Source organism: Carya illinoinensis, chromosome 14 (assembly GCF_018687715.1).
Source record: "Carya illinoinensis cultivar Pawnee chromosome 14, C.illinoinensisPawnee_v1, whole genome shotgun sequence".
Lineage (NCBI taxonomy): Eukaryota > Viridiplantae > Streptophyta > Magnoliopsida > Fagales > Juglandaceae > Carya > Carya illinoinensis.
The window spans coordinates 33,087,680-33,105,115 of NC_056765.1; the positions used below are offsets into that span (position 1 = coordinate 33,087,680).

Here is a 17,436-nt window from a genome sequence, read left to right on the forward strand (position 1 = left end):
TACAAGAAAAATGGTCTTTTGCAGTGATTTAAGTATTGTTGGGAATAAAATCGCTGCAATAAATTATTAATTCCAGCAATTTTGATGTCACTGTGGACTTTTAATATCAAGTTTTAGAACTGAACTTTTGCAGTGCTGTTTTGACTTTTTGCGATGAAAAATTTCGCCGTAATATAAAAACACAGCATAAAGTTTTGAAATGGACATTTGTAGCAATTTTTTTTTGTTTTTTTTATTTTTTTTTTGCGATGTAAAATTTGCTGCATAATGTGAAAAAACTGGTTTCGGTGATAAGTGACCCAATGGAATTGGTGTTTTTTTAAGAGCAAGTCACTCGGGCACCAAAACGTACCAAAATGCCCTTTCCCCCCAGAACACCATTTCACATTTGAGAAATCCCGCCCGCGTTGCCCTCTCTAGTCTTTCGTCGCCCAGCACCGAGTCTTTGAAATCGCCGTCCCTTTCGTCGTCCAGCACTTGAGAGTCTTTGAAATCGCCGTCGCAGACTCGCTTCCACCCTCCCCCTCCCTTCGAAGCATTTCTTTCCTCCCCCTCATCAGAGTCTTCGAAGCCTTAGCCCGATCCCTATCCCCATCCCTCAAAATCCATTGAAGCCCCATCATATTAAGCTTCATCAACCATGACTCTGGGTGTTTATTTAATCGGTGTATAGTTGTTTATTTTCTTGCTTGCATTTTTGCATTTTTTTTTTGGGTGCCAAAAGTTCTTATCTTCTCGATGATTAGGAAACCCAAATCCTTAAGCTGTTTCTTTTTTCAGTTTGCCTGAATTCTTGTTTGCTTGAATTTGTGTATTTTGTGATATGTATCTAGTTCGTAGGAGCTGTATTTTACAATACCTTGATTTTTGGATGGCTATGTAAGTTTAAGACATAGCCCTTGTCCATCACCTACCTGTGAAAATTATATGGTGTTCTTGAAGTTATGTTTTTATGTATAAATTGTGTTGGATGTTGCATTTCTTCAAATCTGCTTGATATAGTTTGAGCATAAAAATGGCAAGTTGCTCTATATCTTCTTCCAAGGAAAATAACTTTTTTTTTTTTTGTTTTCTTTATAAGTAAACAAGTTTTATTGATCAAAGAATAGGCATAGCCCAGTAGAAATACAATAACAACTATCAATTATAGTTGACAGAAGAACTTGCTACATAAGTAAAGTCTGCAAAATAATTGCAGGATATCAATTATTCAAGCTCTGTATTACCTTCGAAAAAAGGAAAGTTGTTGGCTGATCTTAAGCAAGCACGAGCTTGTGGGCATATAATACTAGATATATGTAGGCAAATGTAGGACCAGAACACAATCATTATCCTATATAATTTTCATATAGTGCCTCAAAACCCAATGACCAGACTGGTTATGGGTTATGCCAGAGAAATAGTTCACACCCGTTGTATTCATTTAGCTTAATCATTTGTTTAAATATTATGTTGAGTTATTTAGCTTCTCAATTTATATTCATTTATATTCATTCATATATAGCCATAGCTCAATCCAAAAACCAATATAAATGATGTTGAACATTTCAGTTGCTAATCCATTTTCCCAGTGACCATGTCTTGCAGAATGGATACTCTTCACTCCTATCATTCACAGCGACTGACATTAACAATACAGTGACAAAATTTAGCAGTAAGGGAAATTACCATGAAAGCAAGGAGCTCTTTGTTTGTTTCATTCTTGTTTTCTTCTTTAAAGTAAGTTTCTTCCCCAATACTACGTATTTTCTTCTTCTCTTTTTTCCTATGTTGCCCTAGCTCTTTGCGTACATGGAGTTATTGTTACTGCTTGTGTTTTCCTAATCAATTCATATTTATAATTTTTGTCTTGTGTATATCATTACATAAACAAATAATTATTTATGTAAACATCTGACTATTAGATTTCTGAAGAAGAACTGAAAAGTGTTTTGGTTCTGTTTTGAGATGCTGGGCATCATTTGAAGATAGCCCTCTATTTTAGTGAAAGCATTTGCTCTGACTCCATTTTTTGGTTAGCTGAAAGAGATTGGTCCACATAGAATATAGATCAAAATGATATAGAAAGTATCTCTGCATTTCATTTGTCTAGCTCTACCCCTTATGTTGCTGTGCTGCAAAATTGATGTTGAAAATTGATGGTCATGCTGTCATTGATGAAGAACATATCTTACTTTCAAATGATCTTTGCCGGGTTGGAAAAATAAAACAAATGTTTAAATAAAGAACTCATCCTGCTTTTTTACCTTGCACATAGATCATCATGATCAGACAAGAATAGAACATCTAAAACTTTTTAGGCCAAGAAATTCTTGAGCATGCTTGCAAGTAATAAGGATCATGCTCTTGTATTAATCCTAGTTGCTTTGGAATTGGGTTGAGTTATAAGGATCGTGCTACCTAGGGGGCATTACAAAAACCCAATTTCAGATCTTTTATTTGATAAAATTATGCTAAGCTGTATCTACAAAGGTTATAACACTGCACTGGTTTGTTAGCATAAGCCTCCAGACATAGGGCATTAATTTTTGCATGGTTTAGCTGTAGATTATAAGTATATGAAACATAGTAACATTCGGGAAATTTTTGGATAAGATGTTGTGATAGACATTCTTTAGCATATTTATTGGCTATGGAATAACTATAAGACTTTTGTGAGGTAAGAATCAGTACAATTACCTCATCTATGGTGAGCCCATTTAAGTACTTTTCTATGTGCTCCTTGGTTATTGTACTAGTTTGATCACCATATATTTTACCATCCAACTTGCTTGATGAAGGGAATTCTTGCAGATAAATTAGAATGGGTATGTTTTGGCATATGAAACATGACCTACTTGGTTTAGCAGTTGAGAAGCCGGGAAAAGAAACTGAACTTAAACATATATATGATATATAGATTTCAAAACTTCTTCCAAGTTCGTTCATTTTTTTGTATGTTTCTTGTTCAAAGAGTATCTTAGACATAGATTAATGAAAGCTTATGTTTACTTGGAGACTTACTCCGGCCAGCAATTCCCTTGCAAATTCTTCATCAGTCCTCCAAGCAGACCCACCCCCTGCTCCACCAGATCATTAAAATAACCAAATTAAAGTGAAATAAAGAATCAGATAAAAAATTGAAATAAACAAATATCCCCTATATTGTTTGCCCCTGCCCCCCTTTTATAATAATAAGGTAGGATCTTCAGTAAATATCAGACAAAAGAAAATAAAGGGGGGAGCAGGGAGGAAGGAGCCATTATAGTATCTTTTTAAAACAAAATATTGATGCCTTACAAGTTATATATATACAAAGTACCTTTAATGACTTCAGGATCGCCAGGAATTTGTTTATTCATGCCCATTGAAATGCTTATTTGTTTATTCGTGCCAATTGAAATGCTTAACCAGATGATGCAAACATTTCTTTCAGGATTGCAGTGTTGAAATCACAGAAATATCTGTTAGTAAATGGGGTTTTCTTGTTTCCGCTTTATACATGCCACTTTTTCAAAGATTAAAGTAATTAATTACATCTATTTCAGCTGCTGTGTAAGTGATGGTGGGTGACTTTATTTTCATGTCCTGAGGTAAAATGTGAATGAATTTCAAAAGTTTGAGATGGAGAGCAAGGTATTTTGGAGATGCTTGTGTTGGGTTAGCATGTTTAGTTTAAGTGGGGTCACTGTGTTGGCAAGTGGAGTATAAATAAGACTAAACCAACTTCTATAATATATTTGCTCAAATATGTTCATGTACTTCTTTATAATGATGTCAGATGGGGTTTTTTGGATGGTTTTTCAAAGTCTCTAGCCTTTAGGGAATTCTGGGGATGAAAGACTAGAAGAAATATTTTTTGAAAATTTCTGGATTACTTTAGAAAATCTCTGTCGACCAAGGAACTCTAGGACAGAGTCCAGAACAAACTTTTTTTTTTAAGCTGTGGTTGTGAGAATGTTTCAGTAAACATAACTCCTAATAGCTTTTCATGTTATGACTGGGAAGGAATTTTTGGATTTAAATCTTTCGGTAAATCATTTCTAGGATCGCTGAGTCTGTGTCAAACATTTCTGTTTTTCCTGGCTATTAAGTTTTAATTTTTTTCCTCAGGTGGGTTGGTCTTGCCGGTTGCTTGGATTGGGTCTCCCATGTTTTTGGCCTCTGATTTTCTTCCTGGTATGCTTTACATTTTTACTGTGAAGTGCATCGTTTGCATATTTTCCTCTATTTTTACTGCTGCTATTTCTTGGTTGTGGTGTTCGCTTTGGTTTTGCATATCTTCTTGGTATGCTATTTGTTGTTTCTGCTATTTGGCCTCTATTTGTTGCTGCTATTTTTGGGAGAAAAGAAGGTACTTGAGGTAGTGATATTGAAGATGTTCTAAGGGAAAAAACTTCTGAGATGAACCTCTTTCTTTTATTCCCTGGAACATTCAGCAGGCTTGACAAGAACTGTATTATATTCATACGAAGCTACTGAATTAACAGCCCTAACTAAAATGTCTGTTCCATCTCTTTAAACTCATCTCTGGCACCTTTAAGTACAAAATGCCCTCTCTGAAGACCAAGAAAAAAACATCTGACAAAATGTTCATGAGATGAAATATTGGGGTTACTGATTGGATGTTCATGTCCTGATTCATATGCCTGAAAATGATAATCTTTTCTATGCAGTGCCAATGTATATACCTTTATTTATTTATTTTTTTATTTTTTATATACATAAGAAGTAAATTATATTGATATGAATGAAATAGGCATAGCCCATGTACATGGCTTCTTCAATGACGCAATGGTGAGAAGGGTTTTTTCATTGAGCCTACAAATTTCTTACTAGTCAATGTATGTGTTTTTCTTTATAAAACATGCACCTGGAGGAACTTTCTTTTTAGAGGAATTGTTTTTACTCATTTCCCTTCATCTATCACTTTTATGGAACAACTTGGTGGTGATTAAATAGGAAGAAATGTTGATAGCAAACTAGCTGTGTACAATTTGAATTGGAATGGTGACCGTGTCTTTGGTTGCCACAATCTATAATTACTTTAGGAGATAATTGTTAGAGAAATTAGCTCAAAGATACCAGCAAGACATTCCCAAGTTCTGAAATTTTAGTACCATAAATTCTGTCATCGTATCTTCCAACCTCATCTGTTCTGACATTTTTTCCCTCTAATACTTGTTTAGTTGGGTGTATAACCTAGTGGAGGGAAGTTAGAAACAAGCATAAATCGTGCAACCTACAGCCTGAAGAGGTGAGATGATTTTCTGTTCTGTTTTGTTACAATTTGTACACTTTCTACAAAACATTATGCTATAGTTTCAACTCTATTTCTTCCTGTATTAATCCCGATAGCTTAATTAGTTCCCAGCTCATTACTTGCTTCCAGTTATGTACTCTAGCTGGAGCTAGCTTTGAGACAAAAGCCTTATCATCTATGTTTGTTAATTTATTTTCATAATTAATCCTTGTTCAGTTGCAAGAATCCAACTGATCAAAAAGTGTGTGTGTGTGTGTATTTATATATATATATATATATATATATATATAAAACTGGGTTTTACAAAAGAGCAGACTATGTATGTCTATGTATATGGCACTACCTTGCTGTTCTGTGTAGTTATATTGAACTGTATATTAAACTGTAAATTTACATACTTGCATAGATTTGGATTTGATATTAGAGATATGGTTTGCCTTATTTTTGGTTTTGGAGCTATTGATAAGCTAGCCTACAAGTTCTATTGCAATATATATTAATAAATTGCATGTTTCTATCGTTGGATTTCCTTAATGAATTTAACTTGCCCAAAAATAATATTATCAATTAAGAATAATATGGTCTTACTGGGTCTCCTTGAGATTCAGGTGTTTATCTATTTGATTTTTACGCATTAACTGATTGTTATCTTTCACTACAATTGTGTGTTTTAGGCTATAACAGCTTTCCAGCTTCGATAGTAATTTATTTTTTTAAAATTTGTAATTGAGTATTTCCAGCAATTTTTAGCTGCTGGAAATAAGCATATTGCTGTTGCAAATGCACATTTGCAGCGTTTCTACGTCGTTGTGAGAAATATTATTTGCAGTGATTTTTTCAAACGTGGCAAATGAGAACATCTTTTTGCAGCGATATTCTAGCTATTTGCGACAGTTATAAATCGTTGCAAATAATTGTGATGTGCAGTTGTGACAATTTTGTCCGGTATTTGCAGCAATGTAAATCGCTGCAAATAAGGTGTTATTTCCAGCTGCTTTTGTTTATAAGTGAATAAACAAATGCGACTAACATCCAGTGCAGTAGAAATCGCTGAGAAAGAGAAATTGCGGCAATTTTAGTGGTTATTTGTGGCGATTAATGGTGCTACAAAAATATTCTTACGTACATCCCAATTTCGGAGCACCCATGTTAAGGTAAATGTGTTGGGGAGTATATTCTTCTGGGATGAGATTATTTCTATGAGGTGCAGATATAGGTTCATTGTACCTTTTCTTAGACTTGATACGCTAAACTTTTCGTTTGTGCTTCTGGTTTATGTGCAGGAAAAGTGGCAGAAGAATCTGTATCTTGCTTGTTTGTGTTATGGGTGGACGGTATCTTGATCCTTTGTAATTGCAAGGAATTTCTAGGTCAAAAGAAAGTGGGATTTTGGTGTTCCTCTTTTCCCATCATTTATGTAGGATTTCATGTCAATTGTAAAAAACGATTGAGGAGCTTAGCTGTGGCGGCAGTCGAGACGTGCTCGTATGTATGATAAATCGGTATTAAAGTTGTACGTTTGCCTTTCATTTTACCTCCTTGTACGAGTTTGTAAGAAAAAAATATATAGTGGCGCACCATTTTTTCTTTTCTTGTTTCTTTTAGAAAGTAGGAAGACTATTGACCTTAGAGCAGTGTCAAGTTACTCGTAGTGTTGACATAATATCATTTATGTCCTTAATCAAATAAAGAAACTATGGTTATGCTAACACAATTCTATCTTGACAAAATGCTCATATTAAAGGTATATATGTCTATTCGTGTAGATACCTACGGTACTACTAATGATGTTCTCTAGGGATGGTAGTAGTTATAACCTTTCTTCCCCTATTACACACGAAGGTGACGATTTTCTCCATTTTACATGTCATAGATTGCATATTAAATTAATTGACAAGGTTAGCAGTCAAGAACCTTCTTTTGATTGTTACTTGGATCGGTAGTAGTAAAGGCTCAATTTGAAGTAAGGAGATAATAATGCTAAGCCCAAATCAATTCAAAGTTTGGCATGCATGCATGCATTTACTAGGGTGCAAGTGCATGTGAGTCAAGTAAGTCCAACTGTGAAGCTTGAGTGAGTGGCAAAAGGGAAGTTTAGTGTTTTAAATACATCTTATAGTCGAGTGGGAGTGATTTCAAGTATCTATTGTTCTCTTGATGATCGATGATTGTGTATGTTAAGTTCGACAATTTTTAATTATAATTCTGGTTCAAACCTCTTGACAATTTGATATCAAGGACTTCCTTAAATCGGCATCGTTTGGATTTAGAGATGAAATGAGATGGTTTTAGAGCAAAGATAAAAGTTAAATAAAATATTATTATCATTGTTTTTTAAATTTGAAGAAGTTAAATTGGGATTTGAAAAAGTTGAATTGTTTATTATATTTTGTGTGAAAATTTAAGAAAATTGTAATGATGAGATAAGATGAGTTGAGATGAGGTGAGATCATCTCTCAATCCAAATGAGGAAATATGTCTGAAACTTATTCAGATATAAGATTTTTTAGAACTATATGCAGAATTGGAATTGATTAATAGGAAAATTAAACAATTCATATACATGAGAAATTCTGAATCTCTCAAAAGAAAACAATCTCTTATATAATAATATATTTTGGCTCCCCTAATTAACTTATTACTCCTAGTGCTTAAATGAGGCAAGTTAAAACAAACCAATTGGAAATTTGACTCTAACTTGTAAACAAAATGGTTAACATCTTCTATTCCCAAGAAGCAATACCAAAGCCAATACTCAAAACTCAAAAAGGTAACTTTTATAAAGGACTCCTGTTGAACCGAATCTTCATTTCGCATCATGCAGCAATTCCATGTCAAGTATTGTCCCACGTTTTGGCAGTTGAAGTTTCCCTGATGATCACTTCCATGCACATAACATTTAACCATATTTTTCATATTAAAAACAGACAAAAGCAGAAACGACTAAATACTGCATGTTTTATAGAGATCCAAGTTTGAGATGAAGCAAAGAGGTAGCATAACGTACCAGAAACATGACAGAAGAAAAGCTGGTTGGGTGATTGTCTGCATAAAATCTCACTTCGACATCGTCAATGGAATTGAGATATTTCAGGTACAAAATGGTGATCATCTTTTATTCCCAAAATAAACAATGCCAAGCCATTACTCAAAGGACTAAGCTTTAAAGAGGTACTCTTGATGAATCTAATCTTCATCAAGTTCATCAGGAGTAGAATAAATAAAACTGAAGAAGGATTCTAAATCTGATCCCAAACCAAGAGCACCATGATCATCCGGACATACGAAATGCAATCCCCATTCTTTCACTTCTACTTTCATAAATGAAGTATGATCGTCAAACTGCTCAAATTTTTCTACAATGGAAATCTTTCGTTTATCCAGACTCTTCAATTTCCAGATTTCCCAATCTGTCGGATCCCATAAATACTGACATAATACAATTGGCTTATCCAAAATGACGTCCGTGGAAAGTCCAAACTCAAATTCGGGAAAAGGATTTTCTGGAGTACCGTCATCCAACGAAATTGGAAACGTCACCATTTCATATCCGGAGAAATTAACCGGACGAATTGAATGGAATTGACAAACAATAAAGATAGCAATCCCCCGCACCGACAGCGTACCACCATCTGACTCTGTATCACCATCCGACTCTGTATCACCATCCGACTCTATCTTTGGAGAGGAGCCATTACACACGTCAAAAAAAAGAGAGGAGCCATTACTTTTATTGTGGACCCACTCCGGGATTCTAGATCCCAATGAACACCGTTTTATCGACACCTCAAAGCCCTGCACAAAAAGAGATGTTAATTGCTGCACAAATTAAGCTATTTTTGTTTTGGTGGATGTCGACTTCATGTTTTGTTTATGTCAACAGCACCCTACGTATATTTACGTGTGTTCTTTTCTAAATTGAAGAAGAGAGAGAGATAGAGAGACTCACATCATCGTCACATCGAATATGCATCCATTCCGTCTCATATTCTACAGGTGATCCGATATCACGATTGGTGGGATATGAGCTTTGTTTCGGCAAAGAGCAGTCATTAATGAACATATCCGAATCTCTTGATTCACGTGGCATCCTCTTTTCTCCTACGAGTTCAAAGCAACGGATGCTCTTGGGGAGTAGATTGGTAGATGGTATTTGTGTTATAGCAGTTCCGTATGCCCGAAATTCCTTCAAGCTTTTCAACCTACTCAGGTCTGGAAATTTCTCAAGGCTTGGCCGATCATCCAAGCAGAGACATTCAAGAGATGACAAACTACAAATAACACTCGGAAAAATTGAGACTTCCGATGATGGTAATCTCAAGCTCTTTAGAGATATCATATCTCCCTGAATATTCGGGAAATTCCCAAGTCTTGAACATCCGTTTAAACTCAAATCTTTTAGTCGTTTGAGAAATCCGATAGATGGGTGGACCTTACACAAGCTTTCACAATCTGAAAAATCTATTTCCTCAAGATTTAGAGCTCCACTCAAATCTGGTGTTTCAATTAATTCCTGAGAACCACTTAGATTTAAGTACTTCAAATTGTCTAAAACCTGTTATAAACAAACAAGTAGTTATAAATTAGATCAAAATATGAATATATTAACTTATTTGGAAAATATATGAAGAGGGATTATTATAAGAGTGAAAAAACTTACCATCAATCCCTTCCAAAGTTGTTTGAACCCGCTGGCACGCATGCTTAGTACATTAAGATTTTTTGGTTGGAAACTGCTCGGCCAGGATTTCGAAGGACATTGAAACCAGCTTAGGAATCGCAACTTATCGCTTGGTATGTATTTTAAAGGATTTCCATCCCATGTTATAGATTCAAAACACCCGAAATGAAGTAATCTCAAATTTCTCATCTTTGAGAATGCTTTGGCATTGAGTCTCTCTTTTGTTGACCAACAAGAATCGAGGAATATGCTTTCAATTGCATTAGTTCCCTAGTAACCAAGAAGAACGGATTAGCAAGAATTAGGCTGAAAATATACCTTTTTATATTAATCTCTACATTAATCAACTTACAGTATCATTCTTCAGCACGTCCAAGACATCCTCTTCACGAAACAGTCTACTACGTCGACCAGCTTCTTTAGGACATTCGAGGCTAACTATTTCCTGACCCATTTTTTCTAGCAAATCATGCATGAAGTACCTAACACCAGAATATTCTTGTTTGCTTAGGAGGGACTTGTCGACGAGAACCTCAAAGTCGATGGCTAGATATATTTCCATAAAATATTTAAAGTTGATGCTTAGCAGCGACGATACGGAATAACCTGCAGTATGGATGCCTGCCAGCGACATTACTGTGTCAAAAAAACACGCCAGATCCAAAAACAATTTTTTCTGCGATTCCTCCAGCCCATCAAAACTTAATTTAAGAATATCAAAAATTTCAGTTTTAGGAATCGCTTCCAAGTTATCCCTAGCACTTTTCCATAAATCTATTGTTCTCCCAAATAAGAAGCGACCCAAAACTTTAAGAGCTAAAGGAAGGCCTCCAGCATAACTCACAAAATCCATAGATAGATCCTTGTAATTCTCTGGAGGATTGGTTTTGTCGAAGGCTGACAAACTAAAGAGTTGCAAAGCATCGGCGGTTTGAAGCAGCTGAACCTCACACATACCATTCACTTTATTTCTTTTCAACAGGTGACTATCTCTGCATGTTATAATCACCCTACTCCCTAGACCAAACCATTTCGGATCCCCTGCTAATGCCGGCAGTAGCTTTTCACAATTCACATCATCAAGGATGATAAGAACCTTTTTATTCCGCAACCTGTTTCTCATCAACATGATTCCGTCGCGATGATCCCATATATGTATTTCTTGTTGCATGATCATAGAAAGAAGTTGTTTTTGTAAAGAAGCTAGATTAGGAGCAGCAGTAGATTTTTCTCCAGTACAAGAAATAAAGCTGCTTCCTTCGAATCGACAAGAAAATCTATAATAAATTATTTCGGCCAATGTTGTTTTACCAACGCCACCCATCCCATGAATTCCTAAGAAGCGAACGTCATTCGATTCCATATGCAATAAGTTCGTCATTTCCTCTACATGGGAGTTTATTCCAACAATTTTCTGGTTATCATGAATTAGAATATTTAGCATTGTATAATTGTAGAATATAATTCCACTGATTTGTTGTATAATTGTTGACTCGTACCTGTAATTTGATAGAACAATTAATATAGACGAAAGCTAAATAGGCACGAACAAAAAAAAAAAAACCTCTTTTAACTTATAATTAGAATATTTAGCATTGTTTTGTAGAAAAATTATAAGTGTCATGAGTAGCTAAATAGATAGATAGATAGTTGTTAATAGCAACACTAACAATAGCAATAACCGCAACAGTACTATCATTTCTCAAAGTTTCCAAGTTATCTTAATTGCTTAGAAGTAGAAAAGAGGACTAAATGTTACCTGTCCCCATTTATGTGCTCTCCGGAAATATTACCGACTTTTCTGCAGGCATTTCTCCACGTATCAATCTCTTTGATGTCTAACTTGAGATCTTCTTCATGTGCAGCGAAAGCTTCTGCAAAATTCCCTGTTTGATTTCTTACATCTGAAGGATTCACACGATAGAAAATAGGAATAATTCTGAGATTCTTCTTTTCCTCCCATTCAACGATCTCGGCAAGTTCCTGGAGGCACCATTTGGAAGAAGCATAATTTGCTGAAAAAATGACGATGGCATATTGGGATTCTTGAATTGCTTGCATAAGCTCGGGAGAAATGGATTTTCCTCGCTCCAGTGATTCGTCATCTCTAAAAACGAGAATACCTTTCCGTTTTAAATCAAAATAGAGATGATCCGTGAAACTCCTGCGAGTGTCTTCACCATAGAAATTAAGGAAAACATCATATTTTGATCGAGGTGTCGAGGAAGAAGGGGAGGAAGAGGATATGATTTTTTCATCTTCTTCCGAACAAGATGAATTGTCTCTTTTTCTTTTCCTAGTATCTTCGGAATTTGTGGATGAAGAGGGTCTTTGAGTGGCCATGAATATTGCAGTGCGAGAGATTTAGAAGCTTAATTGTGGAAGGTGGGAATATTGGTAATTTGCGGGCTTAGACAATAAGAAGAACAATGAAGATATCCTGAGGTGATCTGTATCATATTGTATATATAGAAGCTAGGTCGACCTGAGCAGGAAAGTTCCAGGAAGATGCAGCATCAACTTTTGGTTATGAAATGCATTATTGATTACAAGCGCGCATGTCGTAATTTCCAGGTAATTTCTTAGTCATGATCTAGAGGAAGTTCAAAATAAAAACGAATTAATTCCTTTGAATGACACAGTCAGAAGACTTTGTCAACTTTCCTTAGCCGTCCTTACAATTCATTAATTAAAATGCGTATGTACATAGCAGGCCTATGAAGGCATACGAAGGTTCCGGACAACTTCTCTCATTTTATACTTTAAGAGTGATAGCAAATATATATATAAATTAATTTGATAAAATTATTGACTGACTTGGAAGCCACCTGGTAATTACATACGTACACGGTTTTGGTAGATTAATTATGGAGTCTTTCTAAATTAAAATAACTTTTTTTATTAAGCAGCATCCATACACCACAAGAAAAAATAAAAATAAAAATTAAAAAAAAATCATGTATATTAATGTGTAATATAGAGATAATGAGTATATTTTTTTCTTAATTATATAATTGCAACAAACAATTGGCAGAATTATATTTTTTTGAAGCATACGCCAAGGATGCGAGCTGGAAAAAGATATTTGTAGTTAACAAGCAATGGAAAACGTAGGCATGCTTGCCTAATTGACTTCCATATCCAAGATAATGTCATGCTGAAAAGAGCGATAATATATACATAAAGGGCAGGGCTATTATGTCACCCATAGTTTACCGCTTGGCGTGCTGTCTAGTCATTAAACTGTTTTATTTTTGTTCTTTTTTATTTTTATATATTTTAATATATTTAAATATTTTAAAAAAAAATACACAAATATAGTTAAAATCACTTTGTTAATCACTAAATAAAAATAAAATAAAAAATAAAATTTTCTTCCTGAGCAATACACTTGATCGGTATTGGCCTGGGATAAAATTAGCCTAGCAAATACTAGTGATAAAATAAGCTCATACAATTACATGTAAACACAATACATGTACAAGAAATTCATCACATTTAATTCAAATAATTATTATTCACAAAAAATAATAATCTAGACAATTCATAACATAAAATAAAATACCTAACAAATGTGACAAAAATAATATCTTAGCAAGCATGTATTTGATAACCATAATCACATGCAAAAATATTTCAAAAAAAAAATCCTATGCCACGATAACATGCTGAATAAATAAATAAAGTAGCAAGCTTATCAACAACAAACTCTAATCCAATAGTTGAGTCCATTTCTTTGCGTGTGGTCTTCTTGGGTTCAAATCACCACGCACGCAATTTTTTAAAACAACAGCCAGTGGGCCGCACTCTCTTAGGCGCCCATTGCAGAGCAGGCCTAAGCCTGTTGGGCTCTAATAGCCTACTGGATCTCCCAGGGGTCTCTTTTTTAAAATAATTTTTCATTAAAAAATATATGTGCGAGTCTAGGATTTTTTCAAAGAAGGAAGACTTAAATCAGTAGGAGCCCAAAACAAATTCTTAGCCCAGGTGATTTAAATCAAGTCCAGGTCTTTTCTTTTTAAAATTCAAACAAGAATTCATATTAGGCCACAATAAAAATAGCCCATCTCAATTTCGCAGCCCATAACACGATTTTAAAAATTAACCCAAGCCCACATTCTTGAAACACAAAGTTACACTGTTCATCTTCTTCCTCGAACACGTTACAGTTCTTGTAACAAAGAAAATTTGTAATTTGTTGACTAATTGTTCATTTTTAGTCACACGTCGGTGCAATGTAAACAAAGAGGTATTATGCCAAATTATAAATAAGAGACTTAACCTCTTAGTTTAAGCACACTAGTTGAAAATTTATCTAGAAACTTTTGACTTTAGTTAAATTTCTCTGTTAGCCTTTTTGTAAAAAAGAAAGAGGTGTAAAGTTAAAGTTTTACTAGTGGGGTAGTTTTGTGGGTTTGTTTGGGGTGAAGAGAAAAATTATATGATTGTAATAATTTTTCATATAATGAATTTTTTTCTCTAGGTCTGATGGTTTTTTTCTCTTGTTTTAGAGTTTCTACGTAAATTTCTTGTGTTGTTATTATTTCTCTATTTTTCTTGTTATTTCTGCAAATGGTAGATCCTAGGGGATGAATTTGGGAGGTCCAAATTCCCAACATAATTAACGCCACCCTTTCAACGCCACTGCCCACCACCCTTCAAGCACCACCAACGCAGCTCCTAGCGGCAACGGAAGATTACAGTAGCGCTAACTCACTCGGAACAGCTTGAACCTAATTGTGCACTTTTTTTTTTTTTGTCTTGCAGCTGCCGCCGCCACCATGGAAGACAAGCTTGGGAACCTTTGTGGGCTACGCAGGTGGTGCGCGTGGCACTGCTGGTGCTCGCTGCATCGTGCAGCTGCGTGCAACAGTGGCCGCACCTTCATGTGCCGTGCAGGTTGCGCCCTGCACGAAACTCCATGGGCAGCACAACACCCAGCTGGTGTGCTCAAGCTGCAGTGCTCACTGGACACTCATGGGTACGAGATGCATTGTACGCGGAGGCCGCAATGCGTGAGACTCTCCTCGCGCTGTACCACCACCCTAGTTTGAGAGACGCGGCTACGTCGGGCAACATCCCCAATTGCCACAACACCAAAAAAGAAAAAAAGAAAAAAAAAAAAAAGAAAAAAGAAAATGCAGAGGGCTTCGCCGAGGTCAGAGTTGCGGTGTTGCCCGATTCTATATGATGAGTAACGCAGCATTGTCACAGTCGGATGGTGCTTACGGAGCCGATGTGTGCCACACCTCCAAGTGTATGGGTCCCTGCCCCGCTCGGTTGTGGCCACAGCCGTTGTACAGGCAGTGTTCCTTTGGTTGCATTTACAATGTTCAGCATCGATCAAGTGGTAAACTTTTCGTCAACCACCTCTCAAGCATGGTTATCGACAGGAAAAAAAAATTCTCATCGCAGAAAAAAAGAATTATTCTGTAAAAGAAATCACTACAAGCACTACAAAAAATAAATCAAGAACGACCTGTTTCTCATATCAACGTTAGAAATATTAGATTAAAGCATGCAACAGAAACAATACTACCTAGTCGGAAATATTTTGAAACTAGTGTGGTTGTTTCACGGATTCTTTAGTGTTGTCGATCATCCAATATCCTTACATTTTGATGGTTGAATGTACTACGTGGTAATATACCAGAACAACATTCACGAATTCCACATTTTGTGATTTCTACACACACATCCGTATCCAAATGGAGAAGGGGTTATATAAATAGTCTCTCTAAACGCAACTCTCGGTTGGTCATTAAGGGCCAATCATCAAGGTTCATGAAGTGGCTTATAACTCCTAAGAGAAGGTGAATGAATACTCACTATGGGTGTCCTTTTCTTACGAGAATTATTATGTAAGAATACTAAATTTCGCGATCACATGATTCCAATTGAATGTGTTAAATCTAAGCTAGCTAGGCTGCTCCTTTTTTTTGTTTTTGTTATCCCTAAAGTCCTTTTTATTGCATATTTGGAATCGAAAAAAACATAATCAATAAGTTATGGAGCTAAATAAAGCAAACGATCTCTGCATACTCTTAATATGCATAAATTTTATAGCTTTTAAATTGTGGTCATCAAATATATATTTGAAGAAGAAGAAGAAACCGACTCTAAATATTTTCTTCCACGTGGATTGAGTTTGAAGAGCTATGGAGTCATATTCCACCATTAAGTGATGAATCTGGGCTCTCTAAACAAAACTCAGTGAGCTAAAAATGATTTGTAACGAAAAAGAAGGATACCTACCCCGTCCACTCCCTACGCTCCTTGCTCACCTAGCCAGCTTGGCCAAACTTGACTTTCAACTTGAAAAGGGGATTTATTAATTAATTGATATTATTATTAGGAGCAGTCAAAAGTTGAGTGGGATGGGTAATGGTGCATATATAAGAAAATATATTTCCAACGGCGAATTATGCAATAGCAGCGTAATTGATTTGAAAAAATAAAATAAAATAAAATACGAGACTGATATAAAAATAAAATTTAATTTTTTAATAATAAACATATTTTTTTTTAAATAATTACGTTGTGTTTACGCACGTCATAATTATATATAAAACTATTACGTGCAAGTCGATCTCTCCAGCACACAGTACATTTTGAGAAGTCTAGTTTCACCTACCAACATATTTCTCCCCTTCTCTTAAATCTCCCGTACGTACTACCGATGAGCTCACCAGTATTAATATCTATTGATCATTTGTTACACTATATATATAAAATCATCTTATACAGCATACAATCGACTATATATATATATATGATGTATGCTCAATGCATCATGACTTATGTTATATATAGGAGTATCCATTGTGGGTACCATGGATTCATCCAAAGGTTGTGGGTTGTCTATTTCTACTTACTCATATTGAAACTTTCCGTACTAACCTTGTGGCCCTGCCTATATTGTCGCGAGGGAGATAAAACTTCCCTGCCATATGACACTACTTCTGAAACATGAGTACTTGCAACTTTGAGAATTCGGTCCTTTAAACTATTTATTTATTAAAAATGATATGATTGAGAAAGCTTTCAGACTTGTTTTTATTAAAATTTGAAAAAGTTGGGGGACTTATTAGAAATTAGTTTTAGGAAGAATATTTTTATGGGACGGATATCTACTTATGTCTTGATAATTGAAATTGTGTTTATATAAAGACTTTGAAGAAACTCTTGGCTTCAGAACATGAAATTAACATGATGACCTTATTTTCACATGGACACCTTAAACAAGATGAGTTGACCATCCACCGACTGCCACTGGTTGGCTTTTCACACATTACGCCCGACCAGGAAAGCCCAAGCCCAAAAGAAGGGATCGGCTCAACCTCCCCCAATTCCTCCATGGGATATAAAATAAAAATCCATAAAGCCCGAATCCATAGGTTTTGTCTTTTTCTTAATGATTAAAAATGTGACTATTAATGATTTATTATTATTATTATTATTTTTAAATATTTAAAAATATTTAAAAGAAAAAAAATGTAATTCCATTTATCAG

The 17,436-nt window shown here is 35.2% G+C and overlaps 1 protein-coding gene and 1 long non-coding RNA gene across 6 annotated transcripts; one reads left to right on the forward strand and one right to left on the reverse strand.

Moving 5' to 3' along the window:
- Positions 1–296: 296 nt before the first annotated feature.
- On the forward strand, positions 297–6,829 carry LOC122294167. 3 transcript variants are annotated; one of them, XR_006237545.1, is made up of 5 exons: positions 297–1,719; positions 4,093–4,158; positions 5,169–5,236; positions 6,113–6,396; positions 6,526–6,829. It is a non-coding gene; the product is annotated as an uncharacterized LOC122294167 (long non-coding RNA). The 3 variants fall into 3 exon arrangements; XR_006237542.1 differs by having other exon boundaries at positions 299–1,719; positions 6,170–6,396; XR_006237544.1 differs by having other exon boundaries at positions 299–1,719; positions 6,198–6,396.
- Positions 6,830–7,759: 930 nt separating this feature from the next.
- LOC122294166 (disease resistance protein RPV1-like) lies at positions 7,760–12,383 on the reverse strand. 3 transcript variants are annotated; one of them, XR_006237541.1, is made up of 6 exons: positions 11,683–12,383; positions 10,276–11,422; positions 9,903–10,193; positions 9,192–9,797; positions 8,250–9,037; positions 7,760–8,113 (listed from the first exon to the last, which is right to left on the reverse strand). XR_006237541.1 is itself a non-coding variant. In XM_043102669.1 (5 exons), exons 1-5 carry the CDS (start codon positions 12,264–12,266, stop codon positions 8,429–8,431), a joined length of 3,237 nt encoding a protein of 1,078 aa, XP_042958603.1. In that variant the 5' UTR covers positions 12,267–12,383; the 3' UTR covers positions 7,760–8,428. The 3 variants fall into 3 exon arrangements, 1 of the variants encoding a protein (XP_042958603.1); XR_006237540.1 differs by having other exon boundaries at positions 7,760–8,123; XM_043102669.1 differs by having other exon boundaries at positions 7,760–9,037.
- Between the last annotated feature and the right edge of the window lie 5,053 nt (positions 12,384–17,436).